A 16,051-nucleotide genomic window follows, 5' to 3' on the forward strand; every position below is an offset into this window, starting at 1 on the left:
AATTACGGTCCAAGCGTGGCGTCGAGTAGCCAGTATTTTTTTATCCTCTAGTAAAGATTTGCTTTTTGCCACTTTGTTGGCTATTTTACAGAAAGAGACATGGTCTAATTCTTTGTTCCATGTGTCTAGAAGTTCTAATTTGTGGAGGCTGGAGTTCAAGTAGGTTGCCCAAGAGTTTCCGGTAGACTCTCTGTCTTGGGTGCTTATCTCTTGCCAACAGACGTGATTCATGGACTTGGGTGGAGCTAGCTGATGTTTGTGACACCATTTTACAAACCTTGACATTGATCGTGTGTGTTGGTTTTGTAAACCAAATTCAAGGCGGATTTGGGCTGCAGATGCTGATTTAGGCAATTTGAACACAGATTTATAGATTTTGTTCTGAATTTCATTAAAAATTTTGGCCTCAGCTCCGAGCCAAGTTACTCAACCGTATGATAATGTGGGTTGAATTTGGGCAGACATTACCCTAAGGAGGTGAGTGAGATTGGGACCCCCCATTTTCAGTTGGAGCTGTCTATATGCATAGATCAGTGTTTGAGACTTCGCTTTCATAGACAGAATGTGTTCTTTTTTTGAGTTGCCTTTCCCGATCGTCACACCTAGGTACCGGTAGTGGTTCTGCTCTTCCAGTACTGACTTGTCAATCGTCCATGTAAATTTAATCTTCTTGTGCTCGACTAGCCGCAATATTTTTGTTTTTTCCCTATTTAGTTCCAGTTTTTCTTGGTCTAAATAGGATTGGAGGTTGGTAATTAGGCGTTGTAGGCCTATTGGGGTTTTGCTTAGTAAAACAATGTCGTCAGCAAACTGTAGAATTGGAATATGGTCGTTACCAAGTTTGGGTGCGTGGCTATTTATTTGTCCTAGGTTGTTTCCTATGTCTGCCAGAAACAGGTTAAATAGGCACGGGGCCAAGACACAACCTTGTTTTAAGCCGTCCTGAGTTTTGATTTTTGAAGTTAAACTCAGACCCCGGTCTAATTTAACCCTTGCCCATGTGTCGGTGTAAAGGCGGATTATTGCATTTAGTAGTGGCCTGGGCATCCCCCAGTCGTTGAGCTTTTCCCATAGTCTTGACCGACTCACTCGATCGAAGGCTGCTCTTATGTCTATAAAACACCCGAACAGTCGTTGGTTCTTTTTCTCAGCTCTTTCCATTAACAGAGCCAGTGTCGTCAGGTTTGTTGTTGTCCCCATCCCCTGTCTAAAGCCGATTTGAAAGTTGGGAAGTAGGTTGTTGTTTTCTACCCATTCTTGAACCTGCTCTAAGAGGCATGAGGCATACAGTTTTCCTTCTACGTCTATAAGGGAAATCAGCCTGTAGTTACCTGGGTTTCTTCTGTTGCCCTTTTTGTGGATGGGGTGAATGATGTTTCCTTTCCACGATGAAGGCATACAGCCAAAGATATAGATTTGGTTGAACAAAGCTGTAAGATGTTTGGACCAGAAGTCCTTGTTTTGTTTAAATACAGCTGTCGGTAGGCCATTTGGACTAGGTGCACCCTCGGGTTTTAGTTTCTGTATAAGTTGTAATACACTTTTGCGGGATGTCAGAACAGGCTGGTTGCAGTCCTGTTTTTTCTTGTCCAGATCATTAGGCTTGTTTGAGCTTTCGTGGGATCCCACTTGACGACCTGCATCCGTTGTTTTTATTGTCCGTGGCGTTGTATTAAATAAGGTTGTGCCCTTTAATCCATAAAGGTTCCTTACATGGGCTAAAGCAGGTTCCTGCCGTGGTTAATGCGTGAGGGAGAAAAGATAGAGCGGAGTCGAATTTGACCCCTAGGTTTCTAGCTACTTTAACCATGTCCGGTGGGGGGGTGGTACCTTCTGGCCACCAACTATCTGGGATGAAGGTAACATTAGTTCTAATGGGTAGAATTTCCGTTTTATCGGTGTTACATTGCAGATGATTGTTCCTCATCCATTGTATGACATGTGAGAAACACGTTTTGAAGTTCACTTCGGCATCTGTATTATTCTTGTCCAGGGAGACGATCATTTGGGTATCGTCAGCATAGGATGTTACTTCGATTCCGAAGGAGTTTATAAGGAAGATAAGAGGGGCCATATTAATGTTAAACAACAGAGGGCTTAAGGAGGAGCCCTGAGGGACACCTGTTGTTATGTTTTTCTCCGTTGAGAGAAAGGGGCCTAGGGAGACAGTTTGTCTATGGTTGGTTAAGAAAGATTTAATCCACGCAAGAGCGGTACCTGTAATGCCGCCGCGTTTGAGTCTCGTGAGAAGGATGTCATGTGAGATAGTATTGAACGCAGCGGATAGATCCAGTAAGATCAGGACTGCTTTCTTACCCTTGTCCGCAAGGGTTACTAGCGCCTCCGTGACCTCTAGGAGGGCAGACTCCGCTGAGTGTCTAGGACGGAAGCCAGATTGTTGAGGATGAAGAGTGTTATTAGATTCGATGAACCTTGAGAGTTCTTTGTGCACGAACCTCTCCCTGATTTTGCCCAAAGCCGGGAGCAGTGAAATGGGCTGTAGGTTGCAGAGGACCGTGGAGTCCACATTTTGTTTCTTTTTAAGGGGTTTAACCAGGGTGAGTTTCCAATTGTCTGGGACAGTGCCTGTACTTAATGAGGAGTTGACAATTTGATTTAAGACTGGGTTGATTATGTCAATAAGTTTGTGTAGGATCATGGGGGGGCAGGCATCTAATGGAGATCCTGATTTACAGGTCATTATGGCCTTGAAGGTTGATTCCAATGATACCGGTTTAAAGGTCGTAATACCAAAGATAGTCTGACCCGGGTTTGAGTCTCTAGCCTCTTTGTTAGTAGGGGTAGAGGGAAAGTTCTTTTTAATTTTGAGAATCTTGTCTTCAAAGTAGTTGGAGATGTCATTGCACAGGGTTTGTGAGGCGGGTAGCTCTTTCTGTAATCCTTTTGGATTGGTGAAGGATGTTATCATTTTAAAAATTGATTTTTTATCAAGTTTTGACTCCATTATAGCCTTTGAGTAGTAGACTTTTTAGCGATTTTGATAAGGTCATGATAAAGTTTTCTGTTAGCTTTGTAGGCTAGTCTATCGTCGGTGTTGTAGGACTTTCTCCATTTACGTTCTTGTTGCTTGCATTAATACTGTTTTATTGCTAACTCGGGAGTAAACCAGGGTGCCTTCTGAGTTTTTGGTTTCCTCTTTTTCTTTTTGTCATGATTCTCTTTAGGCGCTAGGTCATTGCATATAGTAGAGAACCAAGTATGGAGACAGCGCAAGTCTTGGTCCAGATTACCTGTAAGAACTGGTCTGCATGCCTGTGCATGGGGCATAAGTTTAGGATTATTCATAAATTTGGTCCATTGACGTCTGGGGTTAGAGTCGGGGGAAGGGAGATCTGGGCGCCCTATTGGCAAATACTCGATGGTGAGTGGAATCATATAATGATCTGTCCAGATTAGCGGGATGGGGGGGTTTACCGTAAATGCAGTAAAGTTGGAACAGATCCCATCTAGGGTATGGCCAGCCTGGTGGGTGGGGTGCTCAACCAGTTGTTTTAGAGTAAGGAGTTCTATAATTTGAAGGAAGTTGTCCGTTCCTGGAGAGCCTTTAGATTCCAAATGGAAATTGAAATCACCAAGCATTGTGAAATTGGCGTATTTAAGAAGTGGCTGGCTTAAGGAGTCTCCTAGCGAGTCTATGAAGGTGGCACTTTGCCCTGGTGCTCTGTAGATTAGGAATCCTGAAAATGACAATGAGGCATAAAGGGAAATACAGAAGCCTAGGCTTTCCGCGCCTTTAAAGGAGTCCAGATCCAGAGTGGAGCAAGAAAGTGAATCACGAATAATGATGGCCAGGCCACCCCCTCTGCCATCTGATCTGTCCTTCCTATAAATATTATAGTTAGGAGGGAGTGCAGTGGCTATGTCCGGATTGCACCACTCTTTTAGCCATGATTCCGTAATGAATACAAAATCGAGTTGCATATCAAGTATTAAGTCCCTAATATCTTGACAGTGTTTACTGAGTGATTCATCCAGTGTCTCGGCCACAGCCAAATCCTTCTCTGGATTTTGGCTTGCTCTAAGGTACAGATCTTCTTTGCGAGTCACCAGGTGCAGCCTGTGTTGGTGCACCCTCTCTGCGCCTGAAACTTGGTGCAGCAGGGTAGGCCTGCTTCCAGACCAGGACAATATCGGAGGCCAGGGTGCCCTATTTATCTTCATAAAATGTCCTCAGGGTAGGTTGCTGTTGGTAGCCAGATTCCCTACCACCTGATAATCACTTCCTGCAAAGTGCGACATCTGGCTATCCCAGGATGCACCATTCTGCCCAACTCAAGGATCTGGATTGAATAAATTCCACCAACCCCCCAAATCGGGGAGGGGGGTACTAGACAATTTACTCACATTGGAAAAAACTAAGGAATCCATCGACCAGGTGCTCACATTTTATAAGACTGAAGTGAGAGGAGGGGTACACATTGGTGACATTTCGAGTCTGTCTCCATGGACTCTAAACATAAATCCTCTGTTTTAGTCTCCTCATTAACCCCCTCCTATTTTTCCCCTATGGTGGCCACAGAGTTTATCCTTTTGGAGCAAGGTTAACGTCCATTGCTTGCTCTTTCCCCATTCAAGGACACAGATTTATTTTTCTTTTTGTATTGCATGGGCATAGCCTGAATGGACATAAGAGCACTTTAGAAAAGTAAATAACTGCATACACTGTACGTAAAAAGAAAGATTACAGTGTTCAAATTTAAGATGGCAGTCAGCACTTTCAGCAGATGTTCATTTTATTACTGATCAGCATGCTAAAAAAAATACACTGTACAGAAGTAGAAATAATACAATTGTTGTCTACACAGTATATAGGAGATGCTAATCACTGCTATAAGCAGAGATCTCTCATCCACTGTTTGTCCAGCAAGCTGTCCTGAAATGTCTGTACAAATGGTGGCAGCTCCTATCCCACATGAAACCATAAACCTGATGTACACGTACTTCGGGGGTGCAAACCTCCAAGGCCAGTGGCATCTGACTTTCAACTGACCCAGAAACTCCACTTGTGCTCTACCGGGCTGTAGTGTTAATGAAAGAAACAAAATGTAAACGGGAAACAGCATGAACATGAAATTCCGAGTTGGTTAGCTAGGATCTGATTATCAGAAATGTAAATCAAAACTGTGGATACGAGCCGTAGATGGCCCTGCAGAACAAATCTCACATAACTAGGTAAATAGGCAGAGCCAGGTCTTATCACTAGGTGGCCAAAATAGCCCTTATACCACAGTAGGCTGGGAACAGGGAAAGAAATCCAGCTGTTGCTTTCTGTAACATTTGCATACAGAGAAAGTGTGATGCTCTCTGGAGTTTGCACGTAGTCACCTCCGCGGACATGATCTAAGTTGTCCTGGAGCTGTTTCTTGACCAATCCTTCGGCACCCACCATGACACTATTTGTGTTCCTTTGTTACACATTTTGTTCAGGTATTTCATCCCTTATATTTGTGAGCAGGTGTGGATTTTTTGTTGTAGTAACTGATAGGTGATTTAAATTGAAGACTTCACAATCAGTTCATCTTACACCCAGGTGGCCTTTTTGATGCCCCATCAGAGAGCTCTTGAAGGGAATGCACTTTCATATTTATAATATTCAAATGCCGTCCCTTCAGTGTATAACTTCTGATCAAGCTTTAGCTATTCCTTTGTAATGAATGTCTTGTCACAATGAAGACATAAAAGTTCTCCCTGGAATGCATGTTGACACATGAGGTTCATCCTGTGAAAAAACGATTTGCAATAAAAAGTTGTTTCGGCCAATATGAACTATCTGCTCAGCACCTGGTCACATTTATTGCTTCAATTACTTCCCACTGTGGATTTTCAGATGTTGCATAAATAGTCCCTTTGTAATGATGGCTTTGTCACATTCAGTATATTCCTGTGGTGACGCTCCTGGAGGACAGGTGTCCAACAAGTAACGATTTTCTGATGTTGCATTAGCTTTGTCCTTGTAAAGCAGTTGTTCCCATAGTGGGCAATACTGCCCCCCACCCCGGGGAGGGGGGGGCCCGAATGATCCAGAGGGAGGTAGTAGCCTCTGGTGCAATTGGGGGGCATTGAATACAAAAAAGGGGCAGTGGAAGCATAAAGAAAGAAGACAAAATAAAAAGGTAAGTGCGGTAGGCCAAATAAGTTTGGGAAGCTCTTTTGTAAAGGATGTCTTGCTGCTTTGAGTGCAGTGATATGCATTCTCCACCGTCAGGACTTTCTACTCTGTGTTGACTTATTGGTATTGTAGTAGCTTTGCGCTTCCAAAAATTAATTGTCATATTCAGAAAATTTATATAGTTTCTCCCCAGGGTGGACTTTTTGATGTTGTGTTTGGTCTTTCTTTTTTTACAAATGCCAGTACACATTTGTTGGGATATGTGGTATTCTTGTCATGCTGTTACCACTCGATTGAGACACTCTTCCAGAAAACAAAGAAATGCTACCACTTGTTTGGGTGGTTCTCAGGAGAAGGAGGAAAGTCACTGGGAAGACAGATACAAGAAATGCAGGCAAACGTATTCCACCTTAACAAAGTGGCGGGCGGTGCGAAATTACGTGGAAAAACAAACCTTGTGAAGACCGCACTACATTTCGCATGAAGGAATGCGGTTTTGAATGCCTGCTTCGGATGTGGTATTTCCATTTTTTTCCTCTTTCTGTTGTTAGCAGAAGAGACAAAAAAGAACCTGTCCGCATTTTGGGCCAGATTATTCATCACCTACAGACAGAGTTCCAGAGTCCCGTATGTTTATTTAAGGAACCGATTCCTCGTAGGCTCCACCATTGTTTCTTGTTATATGGAGTTTTCAAACAGATATGGTATAACTTCTCCATCGAACACTTTCAACTGTTGGAAACCTTTCCTGGGTTCTTGAGGAAAGTGACTCTGAATATCTTTGGAACAGTTCAGAAAGGAAATGCCACTATATGGATAAATTGCTTAATTTACACTTCTCATTATAGAGAAGGAATTGTTCTACTATCATATCAAAGAGTTATAGTCTTTTCTTCTGATGGAGAATAAAATGATACGGATACACTGAATGAACTTCTACCTGGCAATGAAATCAGAACTATGATATAAAAAGAATGCACATCAATGTATGTTTTCCGATTATGTTTTCTGGCCATTTCTAAAAGGGGCTACTAGAGTTCTGAGTGAGGAATCTTCCCCCTGTGATGTGTGAATGGTAAATGGTCTAGGTAATTGTTTTCACAGTACTATGATAACTTATTGCTTACAAATTAATTATTACATCCTGATTTTCTTTTAGTGTGACGAATCTCATTAAGCTTGAGGAATAAGCAAGATGAGATGAGAATTGAACATTCAGTATGCATTAATTATTTTTTGTTACAGGTATTTCAAGATCTATGTACACACACACATACATATACACACACACTAGACTAAGGTATATTGCAATCAAGTTTGGTTAATTATTGGATATTTCTCATGTTTCTATGTGTTATAGGTCTCCTTCCCCGCTGTTCCCTTCCTTTCCTTGCCCCACTTGATCATCTCCAAGCTCTGTACTATAAAAGTCTTCAGAGATTGACGGTGTCGAGAGGTAGACCATATTGAGATACAAACCGATCCTGAGTGGGACCTTTTTTAATCAACTCCTGCGTTTGATACATGTGTTCTTCTCTATGTAGACTTTGATGGTACATTAGCTATGCCTTTCTAATAAATGCTTTGTTGCAATCATGTCATTTCTCTCCCATGTGAACTTTATGATGTAGAGTTTTTTTTGCTTTTTACAAATTCCTTGGTACAACAAGTGCACTGATATGGTATCTCTCATGTGTGAACTTTGTGATGGTACATTGGATGTGCTGTGCCCTCGTGATAAATGCCTTTTTACTTACTGTACACTCATGCAGTTGCTTTGTTAAGAACACTTTGTCACATTCTGTACATTCATACAGATGTTTCACAGCAGAGACTTTCTGATGTTGTTTTAACTCTCCCTTTCTAATAATAGCCTTGCCACATTCAGTGTAGTCTTCAGTGTGGACTGTTGATGTTGCATAAGCTCTCCATTTCTTATGAATGCATTGTCACATTCAATACATTTTTATGGTTTTTCTCCTGTTTGATCATTCTGAAGTCATATTCAATGTGGTTTTGTATTAGGTCCCTTTCTGTCCGTTAATATGGTTTCTCCCTAGTGTGGATTTATTGATGCTGCCTTTATTACATTCTGTACGTACATAGGATTTCACTCCATGAAGATTTTCTGATATTGCTCAGTTTTTCATTTGTTATAAATGCCTTGTGACATTCAATACATTGATATGGTTTCTCTCCTGTGTGAACTTTCCAATGTTGAATTAATTTTTGTTTACAAATAAATCCCTGGTCACATTCTGTACATTTATATGGTTTCTCCCCAGTGAGGATGTGTTGATGCTGCCTTAGGTTTGTCTTGCTTTGAAACAATTTATTACATCCTGTACATTCATGTGGGTTTCTCGGCAGAGTGGACTATCTGATGTTGCCTTAGATTTTTCTTCCTTCTGAACACTTTATTACATTCAGGACATTTAGATAGTTCCTCCCCAGTGTGGATTTTCTGATGCTGCTTTAGCTCTGTATTTGTTATATATGCTTTGTCACATTCAGTGCATTCATAGGGTCTCTCCCCAGTGTGGACTTTCTGATGTTGCTTTAGCCGTCTATTTGTTATAAATGCCTTATCACATTCACTGCATTCATATGGTCTCTCCCCGGTGTGGACTTTTTGATGTAGCATTAGATGTGACTTACTATTAAATGCCTTATCACATTCAGTGCATTCATAGGGCTTCTCCCCGGTGTGGACTTTCTGATGTTGCATTAGATGGGACTTTCTAATAAATGCCTTGTCACATTCAGTGCATTCATAAGGCTTCTCCCCGGTGTGGACTTTCTGATGTTCCATTAGTTGGGACTTTCTAATAAATGCCTTGTCACATTCAGTACATTTATATGGTCTTTCTCCAGTATGGACTTTTTGATGCCACGTTAGTTGTCCATTGGTAACAAATGCTTTGTCACATTCTGAACATTGAAGTGGTTTCTCCCCAGTGTGGACTTTTTGATGTTGTGTTAGTTGTCCACAGGTAACAAATGCTTTGTCACATTCTGTGCATTCATACGGTTTCTCTCCAGTGTGGACTTTTTGATGCCATGTTAGTTGTCCATTGGTAACAAATGCTTTGTCACATTCTGAACATTGAAATGGTTTCTCCCCAGTATGGACTTTTTGATGTTGTGTTAGTTGTCCATTGGTAACAAATGCTTTGTCACATTCTCTACATGCATACCGTTTCTCCCCATCATGGATTTGTTGATGCTCCATTAGTTTATATTTCCTTCCAAACACTTTATTACATCTTGTACATTCATATGGTTTCTCCCCAGTGTGGAGTATCTCATGTTGTATTAGCTGTGCTTTGGAAGTAAATGCCTTGTCACATTCTGTACATTCATGCGGTTTCTCCCCAGAGTGGATCTTTTGATGGCGTTTTAGGATGTGCTTCATAAAAAATGCCTTCTCACATTCAGTGCAGTTGAATGGTCTCACTCCAATGTGGACATTTTGATGTTGCTTCAGGGCTCCCTTTCCTATAAATGCTTTGTCACATTCTGCACATTTATATGGTTTCTCCCCAGTGTGAATTTTCTGATGATACTTTAGATCTCCATTTCTTCTAAATGCCTTGGAACATTCTGTACATTGATATGGTTTCTCTCCTGTGTGAACTTGCTGATGCCGAATTAAACCATACTTTTCAACAAATCCCTTTTCACATTCTGTACATTCATATGTTTTCTCCCCTGTGTGGACTTTCTGATGTTGCGTTAGATTACTCTTCCATCTGAATGCCTTGTCACAGTCTGTACAGTCATACCGTTTCTCACCAGTGTGGACCTTCTGATGTAACATCAGTTGTGCCTTTCTAATAAATCTCTTGTTACATTCTGTACATTTATATGGTTTCTCCTCTATATGGACACTCTGGCGCTGCATTAGCTCTTTCATTACAAAGAACACTTTTCCACAGTTAGTCCATCAATATGGTTTTTCTCCAGTATGAATTTATGATCTTTCTCTGCCTAATAAAGGTATTGTCACATTCTAGATATGCATACGGTTTCTCTTCTGCGTGTTCTTTCTGATACCAGGGTAGCTCTTTCTTCGTAATGAGTACATCATCGGACTTGCTTCAGTATGTCAGTGTGTTATGTCTTCTATGTATTTCAGCTGATGCCTAAGAGCCAAGTACAGACCTCGTTGAGCAGTTTGGGTTTGTTGCTGTAGAAAGACTTTGGCGAGGCATTAGCCCTCAAGGGAAGAGATTTAGTGGTATACTGATTTTTATATCACTGCCCACACCGGTCATAGTTAATGCCTTTACCTTGTTAATATATCACTGCATTTGTTTCACCTGTTAGATTGAGAAAAAGAAACAATGAATAAACTTAAATACAGAGCCCATATAGACAAGTGCGCTGAAGAAATTCTAGATTACACTTTCAATGTTAAGATACATTAGGCAGTTTAAGGGCATACAATCCTTCTGTGATCCCCTTCTATCGAGGAGTGTGGACTCAAGGAGTAATCAAGACACCAGAGAAGGTTGCTTATTTAAGAGTCAGACCGTCCACCCATGATACACTACAATGTTAAATCCATTGTGACAAGATGCCCCCCTTCATATCCAGCAGTGGGCCAGCCTACTTCAGATTCTGGCTAACCTCAGTGACTGCAGTTTAATCTTTCACAAGGAAGAACTTTCCTGTGGCGCAAATGTTTTTGTTTGTACTTAATAATTACGTTAGCGTTGTTTAATGTGTGTTTAGAGCTTCATGTTAGAGCAGGATACTTTCTGCCAGCTCTTCACAGCACAAACCAGATTCCAGCTTTATCAGTTCCTGCCTCCTGCTAATGATGTTGTAAATTCCTTCTGGAGCTGCCTTTGTTTACACGATTTCTGCTTTAGCAGAGTATAGCAGATGGTGTCCATTTGAATATTTTCTTTATAAAGTAATTCACTTTTTAGAATGCATTTGTAAAAGGGAGAAGTAACTGGAATCAGGAGAAGAGCATAGCATTCCCTGGCATGTTCTCTGCTTGCCTGAACACTCTTCTCTTCCTCTGCAGTCCGATAGTCATCACGAGGGTCAGACAGAAAAGGAAACCGCAACCTCAAGAGAATCGGATGGTGCTGGTTACGAGGTCACCGCAGAACCAATCAGAGAGCGGGGAGGACCTCTTAAACCCCAGAATACAGAAGAAGGTGGCTTAACAGAAAATTCCAAAGGGAAAAGCAGCACTGCCGCAGATGCCGCAAAGAGCTACTCCTGTGAAGATTTTTCGGAGCCAAAACCAACCTGTTTCCTTGCCTGAGGCTGGAAGCGAGAAAACCAGCGAGGGGAGACAGGTGAAACCTTACGTGTAAAAAGCACAGCGGCAATCTATCAGGTTGTGTTGTCTTAGGGCTTAAAATATTAAATGTCTATAAGCCTTGTATAAATAGTCAGTTGACACAATAAGTGAAATTTGTTTCTTTCAATCTTCCATTCCTTTTCTTAAGTTGCACAAACCAAAGACAAACACTTCTCATTCATTTGATAACTCCACCCTTTTTGTTGGCTATATCAGGATCACGGGTGTTTAGCTCTCTGGGAACCAGCCTATCCTCTCTTATACCTAGCATTAGAAAGAAGAGTGACTTACCCTGGCAATCTTTTCTTTTCCGAGGGCATCAAGAAAACAGGCCGAGGACTCCGCCAGGACCTAGAAATGAAAAATAGACGAGTTAAAGACCTTTTTGTTTTATTTTTACTCTGTATAATCAAATTGAACTTAAGTCGTCCATACTAAGTGGTCAACTGGCTTATAAATCAAACTCATAAATAAAACCCCTCACTTAACTTCCTTAGTATCTGTGGTTATTTGGCAGTTAAGTGACAGCATGCAATGAAATGCATTTATAATTGCACTCCTGTATGTATTTTAATTGAGGTCTACAGCTATGCTTGTAAACCAACTTAGTCTGTATGTCCTGCTTGAAGGTCTTTTTAATTTGTTTTCAGTGCTCTTGTTTGCTGTGCTTATATAGGTATTTAATTATTACTTTACTAATTTAATCTGTGCTGTGTGGTCTGTCTTTGCAACCCTATCTATCTCTGTGTGTCGATCTACCAGTCTATCTACCTGTCCTATGTATGTGTCTACCTGTCTATAAACCTATCTACCGGTCTATCAACCTATCTATCTACTGTCATTCTTTCCATGCAACTTCTATCTTGGCAAATTTATCAATCTTTTTGAATTCTATCTTTCTTTGTAAATTATCCTTCTATCAACGTATCTATCTTTTCAAGTTTATCTATCTAGCTCTATCAGAAGGGTTATCTTTATCAATCTGTTTTTCCAACCTTGACCATCTGTCTTTATAAGACTCTATTTGTTTTGCAAGCCTCTCTATTTCGCTAACCTTTCAACCATCTGTACCATTTGTTATAAAGACTTACAAAAACATTACAAAAAAGCATTAGCAAAGGCAAAATGATGGCAGCCACCACCAGATCAATTGTCTTTTTTAGGTTGGGTATTAGTTTGATCTTACCAAATTTGTGTAAAACAGTTACTTCTAATGGTTTTCAGTCAGACGTCATCCATAAGTGTGTTGCGTCATTTACATTTTAGTTTTTTTCCCTTTACTCGTTTTGTAGATTGGAAAGGGCCTGGCAGCTCCCCAACTATAACGTTTTGCAAAATTAAGACAGAACAAATCAAGAATTGCCAAAGTCAAAAGGCTGGCGCCCAACACTGGTTCTGTTGGCTTGAACAGCAGCATTTATATTGACAACAAAAATACATCCTCCCTGTGTAGCCTGGTTGGGAGTGACAATGGAAAAAAAAATAGAAAAAAACCACATACACACACATATATATGGAACCCCACACCCATGGTGTTTGGGGGTGCGGGTTGTCAGACCTGGCATCTTTTGGCGTGTTTTCCCAGTCTTTTTGCTTTCTGACCTCCCGGTTTTTATGCTGTTTTTGCTGCTTTAGTGTCTCTGCGCACTTTCTCACTACTGTTCAGTGTTAAAGTCTAAGTGCTCTTATTGTAAATTGGACTAAAGATTGATGTTTCCATGATTTGCATAATTGATTAACTGCTAAGTGTGAGAAGTTGGCCTAGTATATGCTGTCCACTAGTTATAGTGGGCACCTTGTAGCAGCCCAAACAACCCTTATTTATTTATTTATTTATTTAGCGATTTATATAGCGCCTGGTGACCCAAGGGCATCCCCGCGCTGTGAAGAGGTTGTTATCCATTGAGGGAAGGGAGGAAAGTAGGGACAATTATTTCGGGAATAGGTGCGTTTTTAGGTTTTTGCGAAAAACCAGGTACCTGGGTTCCAGTCTCAGGGAGCGTGGGAGGGAGTTCCATCCCGTGGCTGCTTGAACCGAGAAACGTCGTCCTCCTGTACGTGTCCTTTTGAATTTGGGGATGTTCGCTAAGTGCTCATTCTCCGAACGGAGGGATCTGGATGCTTTGTAGGGGGTGACCAAGCTGCTGAGGATCGCAGGGCCAGATCCGTTGATCAGTTTGTGTGTCGTGCACATGGCTTTGAATTCCACCCTTTGGCGCACAGGGAGCCAGTGCAGGGCCCTGAGGGCTGGTTTTGCTGACACCCTCGAAGGGAGGTTCGTGAGCAGACGTGCCGCAGCGTTCTGTGTCCGCTGCAGTTTCGTCAAGGTGGCCTCTGGTGCTCCAAGGTAGACCGTATTGCTATAGTCCAGATGGGACAATACTAGTCCCTGGATAAGGAGTTTCCTGGAAGCGGGTGGTAGTAAGGGGAGAATTTTACGGGTAGTGCGCATGAGCCCGAAACAGATGCCCGCAGTTTTGGCCGCTTGCGTCTTCATGGTGAGCTCAAGTTCGAGCCATACTCCAAGAGTCTTGATTTCACGCTTCGGGGAGGGGATTTCTTAGAACACGTCAGGCCAGACAGATGGGGGGATGGTCGCCCATTGTTTTCCCATGAGCATCACTTCCGTCTTAGACCAATTTAATTTTAATGAAGAATCACTCATCCAGCTGTGGATTTGTGTGAGACAATTAGCCAGGTTCTCTGGGTGGTCGACTAATTGGGATAGAGAGACGACCAGTTGAGTGTCATCAGCGTAGCTTACCATTTTTATGTCAAATGGTATCACCACGTCTTCAAGTGGGGCCATGTATGCATTGAAGAGCGTCGGGCTCAGGGAAGATCCCTGAGGGACCCCGCTTGTAAGGGGGAGGGTGGATGAGTGGTAGTTGCCATCCCATACCTGGAACGTGCGTCCGGTAAGAAAGGATTCTATCCAGCTAAGTGCCGTCCCGGTGATCCCTGCTGCCGCGAGTCGATGGAGAAGGACACGATGGTTAACTGTGTCGAAGGCTGCGCTGAGATCCAGGAGGATCACTGCCACTGATCCTCCTGAATCCAGTATGCACCTTGCCTCCTCGATGACGGCGAGGAGGGCGGTATCTGTGCCATGACCCGGGCGAAATCCTGTTTGAGAATCCCGTAGGACGTTGTTTGTTTCAAAGAACTGGGACAATTGTCCATTGACCAGTTTCTCAGCTACCTTGCTGATTGCCGGGAGGAGTGATATTGGTCGGTAATTTGCCATATCTGCTGGATCGAGCTGGGGTTTTTTAAGGAGTGCTTTGACCACCGCGCTTTTCCAGCTGGTAGGGACAGATCCCTGGGCGAGTGAGCTGTTAATGAGCTCCATGACTGTGGGGACGATGACAGGGGCCACGGTTTTGAGAAATCTAATGGGAGCCGGATCCAGAGGTGATCTGCTTCTCATTTTGGTCATGGTTCGTTCTACCTCTACGCATGTAACTGGCCTGAATGTCGCAAGTTGGGGGCGGGGGTTACTTTCGGTCCGGCTGGGAGATGGAGGATTGTCCAGATGGCTGGCGGGACTAGGAGAGGGGAGGGAAGCTAGAATACGGGCGATTTTGTCGTTGAAATAAGTGGCTAGTTCGTGACTTTGGTCCGCAGGGGGGGAGCTGGAGGAAGAAGAGTTAGGTACTTTAAGCAGCTCCTTTACAATTAGGAAGGATTCCCTGGCCGAATTGGAGGATTCTGTAATCCGCGTGTCATAATGGGAAGCTTTGGCGTGCTTGATGGCAGTTTTGTAGAGTCTGACTGTATTATGGTATGCTTCCTTGCTGGTGTGCTGCCAGTCTTTCCTCCAAAGCCGTTCGGCTCTTTTACAGTGTTTACGGAGTAGTCGGAGGTCCGAGGTGTACCACGGGGCGGACCCGGGTTTTCCGTTTTTGTCCTCCCTAGTTCTAAGTGGGAGTACGGAGTCCAGGGTGGTGGTGATCCACTCTCTGAAGTCGCTGTCGGCGACAGCCGGGTCTTCTGCATATGCAGGGGTGGTGTTTTTAAGATTCCTGGCCCATTCTTCGATGGGAAGTCTGGACCAGGTCCTGTCCCTGATGTACGTAGGCGGTTTATGAGGTTTCCTGAAAAATCCTGGTAATAGGAAAGAGACTAAGAAATGGTCTGTCCAGGGTAGGGGAGAGGCCTCCTTCATTTGCATCGAAGGGGTGCTAGTGAACACCGGGTCCAGCAGGTGACCCTTAGTATGAGTGGCTCCAGAATTAAGGAGATGTATGTCAAGTGCTGCCAGATCGGAGATCAGGTCAGCTGCTGCCGGGTCGGTGGGGTCATCAAGATGGATATTAAGATCCCCTATGATCAGGAAGTTTGATATGGAGTGGGCCTGGGTCGCTACAGTGTCCAGGAGAGAGCTGGCAAAAGGTCCTGGATGCCTGGGAGGGCGGTAAACAAGGACTCCTGTCAGTGTGTTGTTCGGGTCTAGCTTGATTGTGAATTGCAGGCTTTCAGAGTCAAGGATCTGCGCATCCGCCGATTTGCAGTGAAGATAGTCCCGGTGGATGATGGCAACACCACCACCTCGGCCTGCGGGGCGGGGTAGGGACTGTATGAGGAAGCCCGGTGGG

The 16,051-nt window shown here is 43.0% G+C and overlaps 1 protein-coding gene and 1 long non-coding RNA gene across 2 annotated transcripts in view; one reads left to right on the forward strand and one right to left on the reverse strand.

Annotated features, from left to right (window-relative positions):
* Positions 1–11,932, forward strand: part of LOC146822367 (uncharacterized) — a 195,115-nt gene extending 183,183 nt beyond the window's left edge. The window contains exon 3 of the long non-coding RNA XR_014963269.1: positions 11,169–11,932. This is a non-coding gene — a long non-coding RNA (uncharacterized LOC146822367). The remainder of the gene's footprint in view (positions 1–11,168) is intronic.
* Positions 4,699–16,051, reverse strand: part of LOC146822369 (uncharacterized) — a 163,901-nt gene continuing 152,548 nt past the window's right edge. The window contains exons 2-3 of the mRNA XM_085613456.1: positions 11,745–11,804; positions 4,699–10,452 (exon numbers count right to left, since the gene is read on the reverse strand). Coding sequence (XP_085469582.1) covers positions 8,481–10,046 — 1,566 coding nt within the window. The 5' untranslated portion in view covers positions 10,047–10,452; positions 11,745–11,804 and the 3' untranslated portion in view covers positions 4,699–8,480. The remainder of the gene's footprint in view (positions 10,453–11,744; positions 11,805–16,051) is intronic.

The sequence above is a fragment of the Triturus cristatus genome, chromosome 6 (assembly GCF_964204655.1).
Source record: "Triturus cristatus chromosome 6, aTriCri1.1, whole genome shotgun sequence".
Lineage (NCBI taxonomy): Eukaryota > Metazoa > Chordata > Amphibia > Caudata > Salamandridae > Triturus > Triturus cristatus.